At 37.2% G+C, this 19,059-nt stretch overlaps 1 protein-coding gene across 4 annotated transcripts in view; it reads right to left on the reverse strand.

Moving 5' to 3' along the window:
• LOC142336120 (uncharacterized) overlaps positions 1-13,500 on the reverse strand; it is a 72,304-nt gene extending 58,804 nt beyond the window's left edge. For 3 of the 4 annotated variants that reach the window (XR_012758892.1, XR_012758891.1, XM_075384670.1), the window contains exon 1: positions 10,976-13,489. Coding sequence is in view for 2 of the 4 variants with exons in the window: in XM_075384670.1 (XP_075240785.1) it covers positions 10,976-11,054 (79 nt within the window). In the remaining 2 variants the exon portion in view is untranslated. Of the gene's footprint in view, positions 1-10,975 lie in introns of all 4 variants that reach the window. The other variant, XM_075384671.1, reaches the window with a different exon arrangement.
• Positions 13,501-19,059: the final 5,559 nt, after the last annotated feature.

A 19,059-nucleotide genomic window follows, 5' to 3' on the forward strand; every position in this document is an offset into this window, starting at 1 on the left:
CCATGGACCCAACGAACATCCTTGCATCATACCTACAAGTGATGCTATTAGCACTTATATGGTGCAAAAAGTGCATTTTTGGATATTTTGTCATTTATTGTTAATTTTGCTAAATTGTTAATTCTATGATCCCTTAAGTGTTTATTAAAGGTCATTTGTCATACATTTGAGGCATTTAGAGTTACGTATGTACCATCAGTGCTTATGTCAACAAAAGCAAATAGTGCGGTAATTTGACATTTACTATGTAAACATTGACTTAAATCACTTTATTCGATTAACCAATCAGAGATCAGTGACAATGATGTTATAAATGATATTTAGCGGATTATTTACTTTAACCCAATTGTCTGAATAGTGTAACCATATTGTATTTAGAACCATTAGAAACTGTTACAAAGAGCAGTTGGCTCTCAGACAGACTAAAATTTGATTCTTTAACAACTTTAGTCTTTTTGTTAAGTTTGCTAGATCTTAAGATCTTGCGAGTTATAAGTTAGTTGAGCCTACTTAACGAGAAGTTTGCAACATTACTAGCTACTGGTTGAAGCCTCACAAACTTCAGCACGAGATTGAACATAGACTATCACTAAGGATTTTCTTAACTTCAATCAACAAAAATAAAGTTACAGTCCTTTAATACGGCCGAGCGACTAATTATTTCAGCGAGATCGTTAGTCAATCGAACCCAGTGAAGAACCAGGCCGGCGTAAAACTCGAGAACCAGGCTGTGATATATCGGTTCCGCTGAGATTCTTGAGCAGCCGCAACATTTGGTCCGCCGACCCGGACAACATCAACAGCAGTGACACGAACAGAAAGGAATCTTCGATTCAACCTGGTGGACCAAAACAAAATCAGCAACGATGGCCAGCAAAAGTCCCAACAGACACTGGAAGACAGCTGATTGGAAGGCGAGTGGTCAACTCAAGACGTTAGAGAAAGAGCAAGCTGACCTACTCAAGTCCTTCTCCAGACACCTAAACAAGCTTGAAGGCTACCTAACACAAAACAAAACAATGACAGCCGAAAGTGCTTATCGATGTTTCTTCAGGACGTACGACGACTTGGAAGACAACCGACAACAGCAGAGGTTAGTATTAAAACCAAAGTATTTTGAAAACTTTGACAATGACACCAAGCGTATGTTAGAAGAAAAGAAAAAAGTTTTGAGATGGGTAGTTGACAAAATAACAGATCTCCAAGATATTGAAGATTGTCGCGCAGTAGTCGTCGATTACCGGAAATACACATTGCGATGGTACAAATTATGGAAAGATGCTAATCTATTTGAGCACGAATTGGGAGAACTCGAAAAGAAATTGAAATCAGAAAATTTAAGCGACTCCGAAAGACAGATACTGTGTGATCAGATGGAACGATTATTAGAAAAGCTAGATGAAATTTACGCAGAAGCTCTTCGAATATTGAATACAGAAGGTTGTCCCGATGGGTTTGCGAATTTCAGTAAAACGAGAAGTCAATATCAAGACCTGATCAACCAGTACAGGTTCAGCAAGGATTGTGGAAATCAAACATCTTTAGTGTCAACTACATCGGCTGGTGACAAAGACCCAAACGACGAAACTGTAATTGATACAGGTAATGGAGCAATAGAAAATGCTGAGGAGAACGCCGAGGTCTCTTCCAAGCGTTCTGCTACACATGGAAACAGAAAGCAACCCAGTATCGCCAACTCGCGATCATCGAGAAGGCGACAGATTGAAGAAATGGAGCTCGAAAACCTAAGAGCAAAGAAAGAAACAGAGCAACGACTGCGAGAGCGCCAGTTGGAGTTAGAGCAAGAGCGTGAGGAAATAGAACTTCGTCGCCAGCAAGAAGAGTTACGTTTACAACAGCAACAGCAGCAACAAGAGCAAGAGTTACGTCTGAGGATGCAACAGCAAGAAGACGAACTGCGTTTTCGACAGCATGAGCGAGCTCTTGAAAACGAAAGAAGGAAAGCAGAGGAAGAAGAAGAACAAAGACGTCTGAAACTTGAGCTGACCAAAGGAAGCTCAAGAGCATCCGGATCAGTGGCAGATGAGATAGAAAGTGTTGGATCAAAACGAAATCAAGAAAGAATAGAGAGGTGGGCAGAAGCAGGGGCTCAACAGTCTGTCCCTCAACGACCACTATCTCCAAATGTTGTTATCGACCCTCCAACGAATGTCACTAAGGACAGAGCTGACAAACGTTTCAGCACCTACCCGAAAACTACCCCACTGTTCCACCCAGGCGAAAGGCTTTTCTCAACCCAACTAACAGAACCGAGCATTCTCAAGAAACCAGAAGTCCGTAAATCAATTAGAGTAACGGACCCACCAGCACCGCCGTTGACAAGGACGACATTTCAGCAGCAGCGAACGTCAGCAGTTCAATACAGAAACAGGAGTCAGAGTCCCAATAACAACTTTCGGAACAGGTCTGCCGAGAGCAGAAACAGGAGCACAATGAATCACACCACTCCCCAAGTGATCTACCAACCAGTACCAAGCAGTGGTGCCAGCGGCTTGCCAAAACTAAAACTGACTGAGTTTTCAGGAGATCCTCTGGAGTGGCCAGAGTGGTCAGGTCTTTTTGATGTTGTTGTTCATCAAAAGCCAATCAGCGATACAGAAAAGATGCAATACCTCAAGACCAGTCTCACGGGTCAAGCAAAAGCAGCAATATCGGGAATGGGATTCAGCTCGCAATCATACTATCATGCTTGGGATATACTCTGTGAGAAGTATGGAAGATCAGATTTCATCGTCAACGCGCAATTCAGGAAAATACTAACTCATCCTCCAGTTCGACATGACGATTCTACGAGCATTGTCAAATTCGCAAATGTGGTTACAAATGTGGTGAACACCTTGACCCAACTTGGATACACATCAGACCTAGAAGCAGAAGCAGTGCTAAGTTCGACAACCAGAAAACTTTCTCCGCAACTGAGAGAACAGTGGTTGCAGTATATGCAAGATCGTCGACTACTGAGAGGTAACCTGATTATTTTCAAAGAGTGGCTTGCCTCCAAAGCTACAATTCATGAGAATTTGTTAGCACAGACAAACTCGTCGTTTGACAGAAACAAATTTCAAAGCCGTGATAAACCGAAGACGAGTACCTTTGCTTCAAACGCTGAAGAGTCAAGCAAACCCAAGAATTTCGAATGGCCCTTCAAAGACGGGCAACATCCTATTTGGACGTGTGAAAAGTTTAAGTCACTGAAAGTAAATGAACGACGAGAGCATGTCCAGAAGTTCCGACTGTGTTTCAATTGCTTGAAACCAGGTCATATGTCGAAGGACTGCAGAAGCAGGACCTGCAGCGTACCCAGCTGTGGAAGGCGGCACAACAGGCTTTTGCACAGCGAACTACCGAAGAAGGAGACTACAAGGAATGTCTCAGATGCTACAACGGCAGTAGCAACTAACATCACCCAAGGAGGACTTCCAGTGGTACGAATCAAGCTGACTAACAGAGACTTAAGCCTAAATGTACTAGCAATGTGTGATTCAGGATCCTCAATCTCGTTTGTGGACAAATCAGTGGTGTCAAAACTCCATCTCCAAGGCAGAAAAGCATCTCTATCAGTAGCAGGGATCCATGGATCACAGGATGTAAAGACTGAAATAGTGCCAATAGCTGTTTCAGCGCATGAGAAGTCTCGACCAATGACAACAGTGCAGTTCTACGTACACGAAAAACTGAAATTGGGTGACCAGATTGTAGAGTTGCAAGAATTGAAAGACCGTTACCCACATCTGAGGAACTTGCCAGATCAAAGCTACAATCTAAATGATGTTCAAGTGATTCTTGGACAAGATTGCTACGACATTCATCACCCTTTTGAATTCAAGAAGTCAGAAGACAAAACTGCACCATGGGCAGTGAAATCAAAGATCGGTTGGGCTTTAAGTGGACCCCTACCAGCGAAGCAAGCAGCAACTCTTGCCACAACAGCAACATCAATTGCAGATGACAAATTAGCAAACCAGTTGAGTAAGTGGTGGAATATCGAGTCCTATGCTTCAAACTGCGATGTCACTGGACATTCGAAAGAAGAACAACGAGCAATCAAGACGTTGGAAAAAACAACACGATTCAATGGTGAAAGATACGAAGTTGGACTTCTGTGGCGAGAGGACGAAGTGAAGTTACCAAACAACTTCTACTCTGCAATGGGGCAACTCAAGTCCTTAGAACGACGCCTACAGAAAGACGAGGCGCTAAAGAAGCGCTACCAAGAAACCATTGACACAGATGTCAACGCTGGATACGTTCGGAAAGTAGATCAAGCTGAACTGAATGAAACCAAAGACAAACTGCAATGGTATTTACCACATCATCCTGTCATAAACCCGCACAAACCCGAAAAAGTCAGAAGAGTGTGCAACGCAGCAGCGAAGTATCAAGGTGTAGCCCTAAACGACAAACTTCTACCTGGGCCAGACCTGCTGCAGAGTTTGATCGGAATCATCTTTCGCTTCCGAGAACACCAAATAGCCTTATCAGTCGACATAGAAGCAATGTTTCTTCAAGTAGCTGTCCCAAAAGATGACAGCCGATGTTTACGATTCCTCTGGAGAGAAGATCCAGAGCGGAGGATAGAAGTCTACGAGTACACACGACACGTTTTTGGGGCGAAAAGCTCGCCGACTTGTGCAAATTACGCCTTGCACCAAGTGGCGAAAGATAATGCAGTCAACGACGAAAATCTTGTCAAAGTGGTTCAGCGAAACTTCTACATGGACGACTTCCTCAAGTCAGTCAGAACACCTCAAGAAGCGATTGAAATTTATCAGAAAGTCAGAGACATCCTCATCAAAGGTGGTTTCAAGTTGACGAAATGGATAGCAAGTGACGAAGAAGTCAAGTCACACATTCCAGAGACAGACAGATCAACGAAAGTTGTGAAAACTTTCGAAGCAGAACCACAATCATCTTCAATCCTAGGACTCAACTGGAATGTGGACACAGACAGTCTCATTGTCTGTCGTGGAACTGAGCAAGAAGTTCCAGCGAAAATAACTCAGAGAATTGTCCTATCCTTTGTCTCAGCAGTGTTCGACTCACTTGGAATATGTTCACCTTTCACCATACGAATGCGATTTCTTCTCAAAAGCATTTGGGCAGAAATGGGACAAGCATGGGACAAAGAGTTGTCAGCAGAACACTCAAAACTGTTCAGTGATTGGTGCTCTGAGTTGAGAGAAATAAGGACGATGTCGATAAATCGACTTTATTTCGAAAACGGATGTTCAAATTTGAGACTTCACATTTTTACAGATGCATCAGAGGAAACGATGTGCATCGTGGCATATCTGCAAGATGAAGCAACGCTTAAACTGACATATGTAATAGGGAAATGCCGTGTGGCACCCATCAGACATATGACGGTACCGAAATTAGAACTTCAAGCCGCAGTCTACGGAGTTCGTCTCAGAAGGCAGGTACTCAATGAACATGATGTCAAAATCGGCAAAATCTATCATTGGACCGACTCATCAACAGTGCTACAGTGGCTACAGGCAGCGCACAAGAAACAACAAGTATTCGTTGCAAACAGAGCAGCTGAAATACTGGAAAACTCATCGATGGATCAATGGAGACACGTCAAAGGTGTTGAAAACCCTGCCGACATCGGAACCCGAGGAATGTCCATCGAAGGCCTCAAGGAGTCCGCATGGCTAAACGGGCCGGCATGGCTTCAGGCAGATGAAGAAAAGTGGCCAAAGCCGTGGTGCCAAGTGAACGAACTCGAACCTGAGCAAGTTACGAGTACTGTAGCAACAGAAACAAAACTAGAGCAACTATTTGACTGGAGACGATACAGTTCCTTCAAACGAATTAGAAACTTTATTGCCTATTGCATGAGGTTCAAGACAAAACAGAAGGGTCCCCTCAAAGCAGACGAGATTCATCAAGCAGAGCAAATACTGTTTCGATTTGTTCAAAACGAAAGCTTCCCGAATGTTTCGAAGTCTATATCAAACAGCAAAGAAATCTCCAAAGTTTTAAACATTGCCAAATTGTCACCCTTCATAGAGGAAGATGGAACAATTAGAGTGAAAGGCCGACTGAAGCATTCAAACCTGGACTACAATGCAAAACACCCAATATTGTTAACCGCGAAACATCCAGTTGTACAGCTTCTGTTGGAGAAAGCACATCGAGACAACCTACATGAGGGCACAGAATATGTGAGGAACATGCTCCAACAAGAATACTGGATCATCGGACTGAGAAATGCATTAAGAAAAATCAAGTCGAGATGTATCAAATGCAGACACAGGAACGCCAACCCCATTCACCCACCGATGGCGGATCTACCACGAGAACGACTTGATGAACATGTGTTCCCATTCACCCATACCGGAGTTGACTACTTCGGACCCATAAAAGTGAAGTTCCTACGACGTACATTGAAGAGATGGTGCTGCCTCTTCACTTGTCTGACAACCAGACCAGTACACATCGAAGTTGCACAGTCATTGGACACCGAGTCATGTCTAGCGGCAGTGACAAGATTCATCGCACGACGTGGCTACCCAAGTACCATCATCAGCGACAACGGCACTAACTTCGTTGGAGCAGCCAAGGAACTCAAAGCATTCATGGACGAATGGGACAAAGCTAAGATTGAAAGTGACTTAGCACAGAAAAAGATTGTTTGGAAATTCAACCCTCCCGGAGCTCCTCACTTTGGTGGAATCTGGGAAAGACTGGTTCAAAGTTGCAAGAAGGTCATGATTGCAATCTTGGACAACAGAAGCCTCACTGACGAGGTACTCAGCACAACAATGTGTCTTGTAGAGCAAACTCTCAACGCAAGACCCCTGACAGCAGTAAGTGACGATCCAGAGGATTTGACAGCTCTTACACCCAATCACTTCCTGCTAGGACGAGAAAACGCAAGTGCACCATTTATGCCATCCAGTGAACGCTACCATGATCTCAAAAAATCATTCAAAACGGCTCAAGCATATGCGGACATGATCTGGAAGAGATGGACTCGTGAATATCTTCCACAATGGAATCAGAGGTCAAAGTGGTCAAAGGAACATGTGAGAAACCTGAAAGAAGGAGAACTTGTTTGGATGGTAGACGAGTCAGTGAAACGATGTGAGTACAAGATGGGACGAGTCATCCAAGTCTTCAAAGGCAACGATGGCGTCGTACGATCAGCGAGAGTCAAGATGGCACATGGCGAATTCAACAGGCCGGTGGTGAAATCGGCGCCAGTCTTCTACGATGGTGTTTCCGAGATCGAAAACAGGGCCGGCGATGTTGGCGCCACTAGTGAACAGAAGCATGAGCCATCAGACCAACAGAAATGAAATCAAAACTCAGAAACTTGAAATTTTGCCAAAACTCAAAAAAGGTCAAAACTGAAAATTTTTACAAGTTGGGACCGAAAATTTGTCCACCCCCCCCCCCCGATTTTGGGAAGGGAAAACCTGAGCAACCCAAGGTTTTAGCACACGGTTAGGGTAACCCCTAAGCTATCCATGGACCCAACGAACATCCTTGCATCATACCTACAAGTGATGCTATTAGCACTTATATGGTGCAAAAAGTGCATTTTTGGATATTTTGTCATTTATTGTTAATTTTGCTAAATTGTTAATTCTATGATCCCTTAAGTGTTTATTAAAGGTCATTTGTCATACATTTGAGGCATTTAGAGTTACGTATGTACCATCAGTGCTTATGTCAACAAAAGCAAATAGTGCGGTAATTTGACATTTACTATGTAAACATTGACTTAAATCACTTTATTCGATTAACCAATCAGAGATCAGTGACAATGATGTTATAAATGATATTTAGCGGATTATTTACTTTAACCCAATTGTCTGATTAGTGTAACCATATTGTATTTAGAACCATTAGAAACTGTTACAAAGAGCAGTTGGCTCTCAGACAGACTAAAATTTGATTCTTTAACAACTTTAGTCTTTTTGTTAAGTTTGCTAGATCTTAAGATCTTGCGAGTTATAAGTTAGTTGAGCCTACTTAACGAGAAGTTTGCAACATTACTAGCTACTGGCTGAAGCCTCACAAACTTCAGCACGAGATTGAACATAGACTATCACTAAGGATTTTCTTAACTTCAATCAACAAAAATAAAGTTACAGTCCTTTAATACGGCCGAGCGACTAATTATTTCAGCGAGATCGTTAGTCAATCGAACCCAGTGAAGAACCAGGCCGGCGTAAAACTCGAGAACCAGGCTGTGATATATCGGTTCCGCTGAGATTCTTGAGCAGCCGCAACATTAATAATCAAGCAAAAACACAATTTTGTAAATTCAGTTATATTTTATAACACATCTTAACTTTAATGAACCAAGTTAATCATTCTCATTAAGCAAAAAAAAAATTAAGACTGTAACAAATAATTGCGACACTAAGGAATTGAAACAGACCTTTCTTTTTAAACAAGTTAATTCTTATGAAGAACCAAAAAGTTTTACAGCCTTTTTAAATTTAAAATTTGAAAGCCTTTTTAAAGTCATTTTAAGTTTTACAGCCTTTTTAAAGTCATTTTTAAATTTTTTAAACATTAGCTCGATAAAATATGATAAAAAAGAATACAACAATTTTATATGAAACAACTCACTGTGAGTTTGTTTACTTTTTTCGAACAATTACGTAGAGGAAAAATTGTGAAATAATAAGACAAGGAGGTTCGCTGATGTGCATTAGCACATAACGTTCCAATGCCAAAGATATACAGCTTTAACTTAATTGTCCCTCAAACGCAGAACAGACGGAAAACTTCAAAAAATTAAAAGTTCAAAAACAATTTTATGTACGAGTACGAAAAATTTGACGAACACAAACCATTATATGAATTAGACAATGCCACATTATAACTTCAAATAACTAGACAAAAAGACAACACAAACAAAAGGCGGCACGCACATGGGACATGATAAAGGAGCGGCTGCGTGAAACGAGAACAAAAAAGCCACAATTTTTTAACATAATCAAAAATAATTAAAATTTTTGGGAAAAGTCATAACATCGAAATCCTCAAACATTCAATTAAAATATAAAACCATTAGAGAGATTAATGATTGCTCCAAAAAGAAATGGACATTTCATTATTGCGACTAAGTTACACAAGCAGACAAAAAAGTTTTTGAAAATAGATATGCTCAAAGTTAATAAAACCATTAGCTTATAACTAAAAGCATAAAATTGACTCATACTTCATAGAAAGGAGGTTAGACTTGTCATTATTAAGAATAAGTTACATGCTCATAAGAGAAGCGACACATTCAGACAAATTAAACCAAATACTACTCACTGAAAGGATTTTATATCTTCAATTGGGAATCCAATTGATAACAATGGGAATTTTATCTGTCATTACGGTAATTATGTGGCAAGACACCAAAAGGAACAAAAATAGGAGCGGATATAAAAAAAATCACAAAGCTTTTATGAAAAACCGTATTGGCGAAGTCATAAAACCATTCGTAAAATTGTAAATCTCTTACAGAGAATAATTTTTGCTTCACTAGAGAGAATTCATTAATGAGACTAAGCTGCAGCCCAGGTTTAGGTCCAGACCCAAATTGAGCTATGATCAGACTATCCAGACTGAAATGACCTCTGATCAGACTTTCCAGGCCAAAGTTACCTCTGATCAGACCTTCCAGACCAAAATGATCTCTGATTAGACTTTCCAGACCAAAAAGTCCTCTGATCAGACCGAACCCAGACCTTTGTCCAGACTATAGTGCGCTTATGATCAGACCCAAATTCAGACCATTGTCCAGACTATAAAAAGAGTATGATCAGACCTTCCGGGCCAAATTGAAACGCTTAACAGACTCCATCTAGACCAAATCTGGAAAAATGCACAATTTCTCTGTTTCAAAATTAAAAGTAAGCTAAGTAACCACAATCAAAAATTTTTGTTTGTTGAAAAAACAATTTAGAGATTTTTTATACAGTCCTTTCTATAATTGCAATTATTTAACTTACTACAATAATAAATATTTTATTTGTGGTTCGTCTGGTAGTGGACTTATTTGAATTTATGTAGACTCAATTTTGTTCAATTTCTGGAATATTAACTCATTCGAGGTGAAACAAAGTGGGGTTTAAGTAATTGAGGTGTTTTATTTGGACGTCGAAAAATCAGGGTTAAATTATAGGAGATTGAAAGAAAAGGGATGGCCTTTTTTCATTTCAATCCAATTGACAATACCTGATTTTTTTAGATACTTTAACGCTGGAAAAGGTGACCTATGGGAACTAGTGACTTATAGGTTGGAAAATAGTCACAAAGTTTTGTCGATATCTTTCGCGCTAGCCGCAAAAACACTCATCGCAGTATCCGATTGTGGATCCATCCAATACTGAATCAAATTGAGCTGTCAGATCAAATTTGAACTAATTTGGCTGATTGTGACTAGTTTCCACATAAGCTTATAATTCTTATATTAAAACAGTGGTCATGATGAAAAGTAAAAAGAAATCGAGTAATTTTATTCGATTGATCCGACCTTGGCCAAGTAATGGTGACGAATTCACGGTATCTATGGCCTGAAACCGAGCATGGTATCTATGTGACCATGTTTCTGTTTGGGTCATTTTTGGGCTCACTTATGAGATCGATATGGAATTTTGATGTTGAAGTGTCATGGGAACATTATGCCTCGATTCTCTTTGTTTGCGATTTGTGGTTGAGATTTCCTTAGTTTTGTCGAATTATGGTTAATCAAGCTTCAAACATTTCAATTAATAGGTTGAGAACTTTCTCTCGACACCTGACCACATAAGCGAACATTAGCTTGTTGTTTGTCCTCTTTCAAAATCTGTTAAGTGTCTTGTAATGAAATTAGATGAAGTATTTATAATTTTATACCCGGGTCAAGGTGTCAACGCCATTCAACGCAAAATTATGTAAGATAAGCGGTGAAAGCGGAAAATTTTGTAAGATAAGCGGTAATTCGCAGGTCACTAACCTATTTTGTGGAACTCGATGAAAACACGTGTCTCGTAAATCTCATCGGCACTTATGGTTGCCTGGTACTCTAGCATCATGAAAAGTTGATTGTCAACCAATCAATCAATCAAATAAACAACAACAAAGTTATAAGATCAGGATACAAATCGCGATTAACATTTCTTCTTGCGACCTGAAGTGTTCTAGAAAACAGCAGTCGATGACCTATTTCAAGAATACGTCTTTTGCTCGCGACATGGAGAACGAACGCAATCGGTAATAACTCTTTTCATAATCCAAATAATCATACTGAACTGGGAATCATAAGAACATAGTAATTTGTTTACTGTACAAATTGAATAATGCCATAGTAAGGAATATTGTAAAGACAAGTTATCCTACACTCCAATGGGAAATTGAAGAACTATAGGGAAGTAATCTTTTGAAAGGAGAGAAGCATATCATGTGGTCAAATGAAATTTCTTTCTCAAAGTGTGAAATTTAATTTACATTTTCTCCTTCAGTTATAGAAATTGATATACCAAAAGGGGTCGGGGAGGGGCGAAAAGTCAATAATAAAAGTCTTCACAAGAGCAAGCGGGTAAAATATCCGTTTTCTCCTGTTATGCGGAGTAAAAGAAAAATTGATGTAAACTTGATATTTTTCTTTTTACTTTTTTTGGGACAAAATGTCGTTATTTATCTTGCAAAAATAACAAAAACCACGTCTTAAAATAAGAAAACGGTTGATAAGAAGCTCTTATTGTGTCACTGAATCAGCAACTTTCGGTACAATTTTTATTGTCATGGGCAGGTTTCGTTTTTAAGTGTTGCAAAATGTAGGGTTTCTATCGCTGTAAACACCCTTACCGTGCTGGTTGTTTATCTCGCAGCTACATGAACAAAAAACCAATTTGAGCTTTGAGTCTTGTGTTTTGAAAAAGCGTGGAAAATGGTGAAATTGGTTGATTAGTGGGGATTATATGGGTATTAGCAGGGGATAATACGTCAATTCTGTAGTTAAACTAAGGAGCACCATTTCCTGTTTGGGGTAGCTGGTATCCCTAACTTACTTCCTAGCCATAATCATCACTTTTCCCAATTTTGTCGCCGCGAATAACAATCTCAATTGAGGAAACGTAAAGGGATTCCCGGTTTATTAATCCCGGGCTTAAACCGACACACTTGATACAAAACGTGAACAGTTATAGTTATCACACAGATCTAATTCAGGTTAACGAGAACAAAGTTGAGCATAGGGGCTTTCTTTTGAAAAACAAAAACAAAGCGCTATAGATAAATGAGTGACGTTTTAATTTTCACACAAAAGGGTAAGTCGCGTGTATATTTGGTATCAAAAACAAGCTAATATTTCACAAATAAAAAAGGATAAGGGTTTTTTCACGGGTTGATAAAAAGCATAGACTAAGTGGGTTTTGGGGGGAAAATATTTGAAAATTGGGCACAATACACAGCGCAAAACGCTATAAAATGAAAGATTATACAACATAAACAGCCTGGAGGAATTGAGTATGAAATTGCACAAGACAATACTGTCAAAAGGGCACAGATTGTGTAATAAGCCTTGAATAACAAAGACTCAATGAGGGACGAATCGATGGCCCATTCAAGTCTAAATTGGACTGAAAGCAGAACTAAATCTGACTATTTTATACACTTTTTATATTCGCTCTTCTCTCTTTCATTTCCAGGTAACATAAAGGAAACAATTTTGAAGCTGTAATACATACGGCGTAAAAATAGGCAATTAAAGAACTCACTTGTGCTCTTCTTTCTCAAAAACCATTAAAAACGCACAGAAAGGAATCATTTCTGAAGCGCGAACGATGCTCATTTTGAATAAAAAGTACCATTTTAAAATTCGAAACATAGAGCATTAAAATTAATGCTAATGCTGTCTCTAATTAAAGGGCAGCAAAAACAGGTGATAATTACTACAATAGAAATGATTCTTTTGATTTTTGGGGGAAAATTTAAAAGCTCTGAATCTAAATTTGAAATGTTAAAATCAACCACAATCTATGCGCAAATTTTGAAGCATTTTTGTTTATACAACAAACGAAGGATGCGTAATTTTGTTTGTCTACTTTTTGTCCTCAATTTTTGTTGATTTTAATTGATTCTGATACAGTTTCAACGGCTATTAAGGCGACCTTTTACGCTTTGACGACTGTAAAGCCAGATTTTTCAATTTTTAGTGCTTAATTCAAAGGAAATATGTATACACTTTCAAGTTTATAAACATTTGAATATCAAAAAGGTGGAAAGAAAGATTGCCAATAAAAAAGCGCTTTTAAATTTTGGAAATCTTAGCTCATTTTGATCAGAACTGAATTGTCAGTTTGTTTGTTTGTTTACAAATTTGGTACCGTATAACTTTGATTTGCGTAGCTCCCACAAAAATATAAAAACAGAGACAAATAATTTTGAATAAATATTTTCTCTAATCGCAGCTTAAATTTGTTCACGTTAGACGCTTTAAAGCAACAAATACAAATACACAAACATTTCAAGTGGTCAAAACGTTTTTGCGATTTTGAGATATCTACACATTTTATCACTTTATTTGTTAACTATTTTCCAGTTGAATGCAAACGACAATAACGGGATAGAGTTAGTTAGGAAAAATCCACCAAATGTTGAATTCATTCAGTCCTTGGAAGTCAAGGAAAGTGTTTCCTGTGAAAATGTGGAAAACCAGACTGTGCTGTAATAGTCTCAGACGGCGAGTCAAAACATGTACACATACAAACACGTACAGCATACAGATCACTGTGCCTTAAGGCTTCATGAATTCGTTTTTCCAACAACTTATCAATAACTTCCTTCAATTTTCAATACTTACTCAATAGCTTCCCCCCATTTTCAATAACTTTTTCAATAATTTATTGGGGTACCACTGGTGGAAGTAATGAAATTTAGGGAAAATTCGCCACAATTGTTTCCTTATCTCAGATCACTTGTCGCGTAATTGTTTCACGAGCAAATAAACACACACATGCTGAGAAAAGTGAGACAGGATTATGGGCTTTGAGGAAATACTATTTTGCGATAAAGCCACGCCTCAATCGTAGTTAGGAATACTGACTTGGTATAGTAGCAACAACAGGGGAAAACACGGGAGATCATTTAAACTGTCACAACTCATTAACCTCGTTATGTCATCAACGATTTACTAAGCGACCCCTGCAGAAATTAAGAAAATGCTACTAATGGGGTGAAAACTGTAACCAAAACTCAATCTTCCGTGCAAAAGTTCAGGTTTAATTTTTGGAAGGAAATTGATGTCATCAGATCTATTGAAAGAAAAACGTGTAACTTTCTAGTATTCTTTAAAACTTTCCAAACGTATATATCAAGTAAGCTAAGTATTGCGGTCACGCAATTAATCGAACCCCGGCTATTATCAGACTATCAGCAAAATTTGAGCAAGTTTTCCGGGTCGAGGTAAGAAATTTGTTATTTTTGTAAGAAATGCGGTGAAAAAAAATAATTTTCACCGCATATTTCTTACATCTATATGCGGTGAATGCGGTGAATCGCGGTGAATTATTTATATTCACCGCGCTCTCGGTATTCTTACAAAAAAGACACGTCCATACACGAGTTCGAACCTCTTACCTCCTGCATGTTTTCAACTCCTTATTCCGCTGCGCCAACTGTCAGGGACGGCTATCATATTTCTTGTGAATTTAAGTAAACGTTGAAAACGAATGCGGTGAATTTTTGTAAGAAATGCGCTGAATTTTGCGTTGAATATTTGTAAGAAATGCGGTGAGATGCGGTGAAATATTTTTTTCACCGCATTCACCGCAATCACCGCAATTCTTACAAATAATCACCAAAAAAACTTCGACCCGGATTTTATCAAATGTGCACAGAAGGCATCGTGAAACTCAAGACGCGAGCTGCTCTTATGATTTAATACGTTAAGGTATAATACGTTAACGTTTAATATATATATATATATATATATATATATATATATATATATATATATAGAATGTTAATGAAAGTTATATCACGGAGGTTCGTATTGTGCGTTCCGACCCCACTCACCAGCATTGTTGGCTCTTAAATTTCTACCAAATCAAGCAAAGATGCAAATTCAATATAATACAGAATAATTGACAATGAATCCTAAAATCAGGAGCGACGTGTAAACCAGAAACAATTTTTTCTCACTAAAATTGAAAGAATTACCTGAGTAAACCATTTTATCCCAAAAATCGAAATTGAGCTCATGCAGTCTCTCAAGCAGCTTCAAAATATCAAGTAAATATATAATTCTGGCAAGCAGCAAGAAAATCTGAATAAAATTTCCGCAGTAATCAAATCAAATTTCAAGGACTGATCTTTTACAAGTCTCTCTGTTGAACGAAAAATGTTTTATTTAAAACAGACTTGGCATTCTCAATTTCGATCCATTATTAAGTGGGCGCAGAGTTCTTTTTACTGAGTGAGGCAAGTCATGCGTTCTAAAAAAAACTTGTCAGAAAATTATTCTAAAACCTAATTTTGAATGCCAAAAAAATGTAAGGTCAAGCGCAGCAATTCAGTTGCTCAGTTGTATAAAAAATATAATAGCCGCTTTTTGAATTCTTGGCGCCTGATCAAGCGGTCATAACAAAAATTGAGGAACACCAGGAATTGAAAAGACAAAAAAAGAATTAAAACTAGCAGGACACCTCACAAATTTTCCCAAAGACACGAAAAAGTCATGAGATGACTATCAACATTTTTACAGTATAAACAGTTTTTGATGGTCAACAAAGTGTGTGACCCTACATGAGAGAAAAAACAAATGAAAATTTTTGAACATTTGAAGATAATCTTTTTTCTCCAAAACCCAGAGCTGTTAAAATTGTAAAAGCCAATCAAATAATTATGAGGAGAATATATTTATGCAAACTCAGGAAGAACGCACCAAATTGCTCAGAGAAATTCAATCACAAAAAGCCTTAGGAAAGTGAGTATATGGCGTTACTCGAAATTTTATAGAAAACTTTGTCGTCAGTGTACATGGAACACATAACCGTATAATTAACTTAACCATTTCACAACAAATATTGTTTCAGAAAACTAACACTATTTTCTAATTCTTTTAGTCAACAGAGAAACAAAAATTACGTTGGGAAAAGTAGAAGAAGACATGAAGAAGCAACATTATAAACAAAAAAATGAAGATATATATTCTCTTTGTATTTAACTGAAATTCTTAACTGAACAAACTAAGTGAACTAAAAGCCACATGAGGGTTCAAATGAAGTATCAATTATGGCAAACAATCAAAAATCCAGTTTTTAACACAGAGTAGTAAACTGTAGAAACAATTAGATAAAAACTCAGGTAAAAAAGTTTCCCTAATTTTCACCAGAGAGCGGATTTGATTTTTCATTAATAAGAATATGTCACAACTCATCAGAAGAAAACAACAGGGATGGGGCAAAAATACGAAATCCCAGAAAAAGTTTGTGAAAAAACTAAGTAAAAAAACAATAGCTCTGAATTGAAAACTTTATGTAATTTAATTTCTGGCTCGATTCTTTGAAAAAAAGTAGACCTCGCAGTATTCAAGCAGTGAAAAATAACAGCAACGAGTACAGACAAAAAAACATCGAGTACAGACAAAAAACATAATATTTTTCAAAACAATTTCTCATAGCTGTATAAATCAAAATCCCGTAACTGAAGACTCCATTTAAGCTACCTCGCGTAGACTTTTTTATATTCCTCCATTGGAAAATTAACTGGATCTCCGGTAATCAGCTCAAAAGATAAGAAGATACAGTTAATAAATTTTTGGTCCAAGACTTAAAAACTGACCAAATAATAATTGAAATCACATTGTCCCAACGTCATTAAAAATATTAGTCGTTAACTGATCGCAGATAACAGTTACTTATATGCACCGTTAGAGAAATCCTGTCGTCTTTTATAGCATTGCTCCACAATAAATAAAACAATAATAGCACTCTTTATTTTGCAGCACGTTATGACAAAATTGCAATAAAAACCGAAAATCTGTTCAGTAAACAATTCCTTGTTTGCCTACCTAAAGTTTAGACATTCAGGCTGCACACTATGTTGTTTCAATGATTACTCAAAATTAATTGAAATAACTGCTCCATTTTGACCGCTCATTGAAACCACAAAAAAGAAGAAGAAAACCTGGTGGCCTCACCTAAAAAAAACATCGCCTATATTATTCATATCCTGATGACACAAATTGTAGTATCACTTCAAGGCTGAAACAAAAACATTCTCAAGTCTTAACAGTTTTATTAAAACCATCAAAAAATGGCCTATAGTGGCGCTGAAATGAGCAATTTTAGGTTAAATCGACTTAGCATAGCGGGAAACTTGCAAAACTTTCGACCAAATTTGATTCAGATAAAAAGAACTGTTTAAGTTTATTAATGTTCTCTGAGCATGTTAAAGTGCAGTGCTCAAAAATTTTCACCAGCTTGACCCAGAAAAAAAACAATCTTTTTGACAAAAGTTTAATTGAAAAGGAAGCTAAATTGCGTAAAAAAGAGTCAGAGTTTTAAAAACAGAGACAAAGTGAAACAAAAGATTCTTCAATCATGCTTCATCTTAGAATAAGCAATTGATGGAGTTTTAATGCTTTTGAAAAACAAAGCGCAATTTGAAGGAAAACAATTTTCAAAAAAATGGAAAAATCACGCGATGTTCGCAAAAAGATTAATCCTGGATAATTAACCAAAAAAAAAGAAAAATACGCCGATTAGAAAGGTTTATGCTTGACAATTTTTTTTATTGAAACCAATATGTAAAAAAACCAAAATCCAGCACCTGGCAATACTCGAAATAATTTTGTGATATCATCGTTTTCATAGAAAACGAAACCCTACCAAAAGTCATGAACCATTTCATAACAACTTAAGTTCCAACAACGGTAAAACTATTAGCGAAGAACAGAGTGATAAAAATCAGACCAATTAAAAGGATGAAAAACAAATGAAAGCAGGATTGTAAAATGAATAGAAACATTCAAATACAAATAAAAAGATCTTAGCATCTGAATCAATTGGTAGTAATCAAAAAATTGGCTTTCAATTGAAACAATGATTAATTTTGAAATTTGTCTCATAGGAAAGCAATTAATAAATATGTAATAAATTATTATATATGTATATATATATATATATATAAATATATATATATATATATATATATATATATGTATACATGTATGTGCGTTTGTCCAAACACACACACACATATTTATATATAATATATTATTATATATATAAAATAGTATGTGTCATACAATAGTCTCCCTTCATCATTAGAATACATCCATATTTAACATGTGATAGCATTTCCAAAGAACTCTATAGAGAAACTAACATGGATCAAAAAGCAGCTCGTTTAAACAAAATTGCTAAGAATACCGAAAATTTTTTCTATTACTTTATTCTACATTGACATCAAAACGATGTTAAAAAATCTAGGCTTCAAAGTCATCACTTTGCAGTTTCACCTATGCTTTGACACTGTTTGAAATTACAACTCAAATATGCTCTCTGCTTGAGATCACAAAGTCAAAATAAGTGTTTAGAGGAGATATAGGCAGCGCAAATGCAGTTCTTATTCATTGCAATGTAAAGACATATGACGAGATCAAGAGTTTTCTCGTTACCATTTCATAGCTGTCCAAAAAAATAATTTTTTCAAATATTATAGCCACTTTATTTTACCGAGGAAATAGCAGTTGTTTTCAGTTAAAGTACAAACTTTGAATACTAACTGTGGGTTGTATCAGTGATAGTTACAAAATCCTATTTTTGAGAAGGTAAGTTTTCTTTTGTTGATTTAACACAAAAATCATCAATTAATGCACAAAATTATTTGCAATATTTTTCAAAAACAAAGAGTGAGAAGCCAAAAACAGTCTGCGAAAGCGCAAATCACGCATAAATGCATTTAGTTTTCATTGGGAAGAACCGAATTTTGCGAAATGGATAACAAGCACAGGCCAAATACAAATACTTTTCAAAAAGTTGCGTCAAAAACATCAAAACTTAAGCCATTACCTGTTTTTGACTATCTTAGACT

Source organism: Convolutriloba macropyga, chromosome 3, assembly GCF_964194025.1.
Source record: "Convolutriloba macropyga chromosome 3, txConMacr16.3, whole genome shotgun sequence".
NCBI classification, from domain to species: Eukaryota; Metazoa; Xenacoelomorpha; order Acoela; family Convolutidae; genus Convolutriloba; species Convolutriloba macropyga.